At 40.4% G+C, this 2,738-nt stretch overlaps 1 protein-coding gene across 5 annotated transcripts in view; it reads right to left on the minus strand.

Moving 5' to 3' along the window:
- The window catches only part of Sult1b1 (sulfotransferase family 1B member 1), a 28,492-nt gene that overhangs the window by 14,141 nt on the left and 11,613 nt on the right, over positions 1-2,738 (minus strand). For all 5 annotated transcript variants that reach the window (XM_029478004.1, XM_021162314.2, XM_021162313.2 and 2 more), the window contains one exon: positions 2,449-2,546. In XM_029478004.1, the coding sequence (XP_029333864.1) occupies positions 2,449-2,546 (98 nt within the window). The remainder of the gene's footprint in view (positions 1-2,448; positions 2,547-2,738) is intronic.

Genomic DNA, 2,738 nt, shown 5'->3' on the forward strand with positions numbered 1-2,738 from the left:
AAAGCAATTTACAGATTCAATGCAATTCCCATCCAAATTCCAACTCAATTCTTCAACGAATTAGAAAGGGCAATCAGCAGATTCATCTGGAATAACAAAGAAACCTAGGATAGCAAAAAACTATTCTCAACAATAAAAGAACCTCTGGGGGAATCACCATGTCTGAACTTAAGCTGTACTACAGAGCAATTGTGACAAAAACTGCATGGTACTGGTACAGCAATAGACAGGTAGATCAATGGAATAAAATTGAAGACCCAGAAATGAACCCACATACTTGATTTTTTACAAGAGAGCTAAAACCATCCAGTGGAAAAAAGACAGCATTTTCAACAAATGGTGTTGGCACACCTGGTGGTTAACATATAGAAGAATGTAAATTGCTCCATTTTTATCTCCTTGTAGAAAGCTCAAGTCTAAGTGGATCAAAGAACTCCACATAAAACCAGAGACACTGACATTTATAGAGGAGAAAGTGGGGAAAAGCCTCAAAGATATGGGCATAGGGGGAAATATCCTAAACAGAAGAGCAATAGCCTGTCCTGTAAGATCAAGAATCAACAAATGGGACCTCATATAATTGCAAAGCTTCTGTAGGGCAAAAGATATTGTCAATAAGACAAAAAGCCATCAACAGATTTGGAAAGAATTTTTACCAATCCTAAATCTGATAGGGGACTAATATCCAATATATACAAAGAGCTCAAGAAGGTGAACTCCAGAAATTCAAATAACCCCATTAATTAACCAGTACCCCCCCCCAGAACTGTGTCTCTAGTTGCATATGCAGCAGAGGATGGCCTAGTTAGCCATCAATGGGAGGAGAGGACCTTGGTCTTGCGAAGATCATATGCCCCAGTACAGGAGAATGCTAGGGCCAGGAAGCAGGAGTGGGTGTGTTGGGGAGCAGGGCAAGGTGAGGGTATAGGGGACTTTGAGGATAGCATTTGAAATATAAATGAAGAAAATATCTAATAAAAAAATTAATGGGCCTATCTAGAAACCAATCTTATGTGCAAGCACCAATCCCTAACACTATTAGTGATACTCTGTTATGCTTGCAGACAAGATTCTAGCATGGGTGTCTTCTGAGATGCTCTACCCAGCAGCCGACTCATTCAAACACACTCAGCCAAACAGTGGATTGAACTGTTATGGAAGAATAGGAAGAAGGATTGTGGCCCCGAAGAAGATAGGAACTCTACAGGAAGACCAATGGAGTCAACTAACCTGGACCCTTAGGGCTCTCAGAGACTTAACCACCAACCAAAGAGCATACATGGGTTAGATCTAGGCCTTCCGCAAGTATATAGCAGCAGTGCACCTTGGTCTTCATTGTGTCTTGAACAACTAGAACTGGGGCAATCTCAAAAGCTGTAGCCTGTGTATGGGGTAGGGTCTTCTAGCTGGGCTGCCTTGTCTGGCCTCACGGGGAGAGAATGTGTCTAGTCCTTCTACAGAGACTTGATGTGCCAGGGTGAGGGGATTTAAGGATAGGCTTCACCATATCAGAGGAGAAGGGGAGGGGAATGGGGAAGGGATTATAGGAGGAGGTGACTGGGAGCTGGGGGAAGGGGAGAGAAGAAAGAAAGAAAGAAAGAAAGAAAGAAAGAAAGAAAGAAAGAAAGAAAGAAAGAAAGAAAGGAAGGAAGGAAGGAAGGAAGGNGAAGGAAAGAAAGAAAGAAAGAAAGAAAGAAAGAAAGAAAGAAAGAAAGAAAGAAAGAAAGAAAGAAAGAAAGAAAGAAAGACAGGGAGGGAAAGAGAGAGAGGGAGGGAAAGAGAGAGAGGGAGGGAGGAAGGAAGGAAGGAAGGAAGGAAGGAAGGAAGGAAGGAAGGAAGGAAGGAAGGAAGGAAGACGATTAACTATTGAAGACCTTGAAATTTCTTGCTGAGTAAACCTTCACAAATAATTCACTAAGTAATGTCAACAAATATTATGAAAAGAATACATATTCTTTTCTCAATACTCTTTGTAGAATAACATGATCATGGCGCAGAAGGGATAAAGGTGGCAATATTAAACTGTTACATTTAAGTTTAGAAACTTCATATACATTAGTTGAAATGAATTTTAAAAATCTTAACTGTTGATAGTGACAAACACTTATTATTGTCGAATTTGGGGGACTGGAGAAGGAAGATTAGGAGAGTAATATTGATATGAAGGCCAGGCTGGAATATGTAGTAACACCTTGTCTCAAACAAACAAAATGGAACCAGAAGAAAGGAAAGAAGAGGAAACAAGGAAAGGGACCAGACGAGGTGAAGAGAGGATAAAGAAGAGATGGGAAGGGGATATAAAATGGAGGAGAAAGAAAAGAAAAGAATCAAGCACTTTCTAGTGTAGGTCAGTTCTCTGTATTACAAAGCAAACTACTACTTCTCACAATGAGAATAGATAATTACACTGGGTTCAACTGAAAGCTGGACCTGTAGTTCCCAATGTACCTTGCACTTGTTCTCCCAGAAGGATTTGGGGAGTAGATCGATTGGAAGATGTGTCTTTATTATCCGAGGTGATGGAGTTTTCTTCAAGAGTTCAACACCTGGGAATTTCAGTTTAAAACACAGAAAAATCAGAGTATCAAAGAAGCTCAGATTTTTTCATCCTTCCCATGAATATTTGTAAACACTATTTTACTGTGTACTTGTGCATGTGCCTATATGTGCACATGTATGCATGTGTGCATGTGCGTGTGTGTGTGTGTGTGTGTGTGTGTGTTAGAGAGAGAGAGAGA

This window comes from Mus caroli, chromosome 5 (genome assembly GCF_900094665.2).
Source record: "Mus caroli chromosome 5, CAROLI_EIJ_v1.1, whole genome shotgun sequence".
Lineage (NCBI taxonomy): Eukaryota > Metazoa > Chordata > Mammalia > Rodentia > Muridae > Mus > Mus caroli.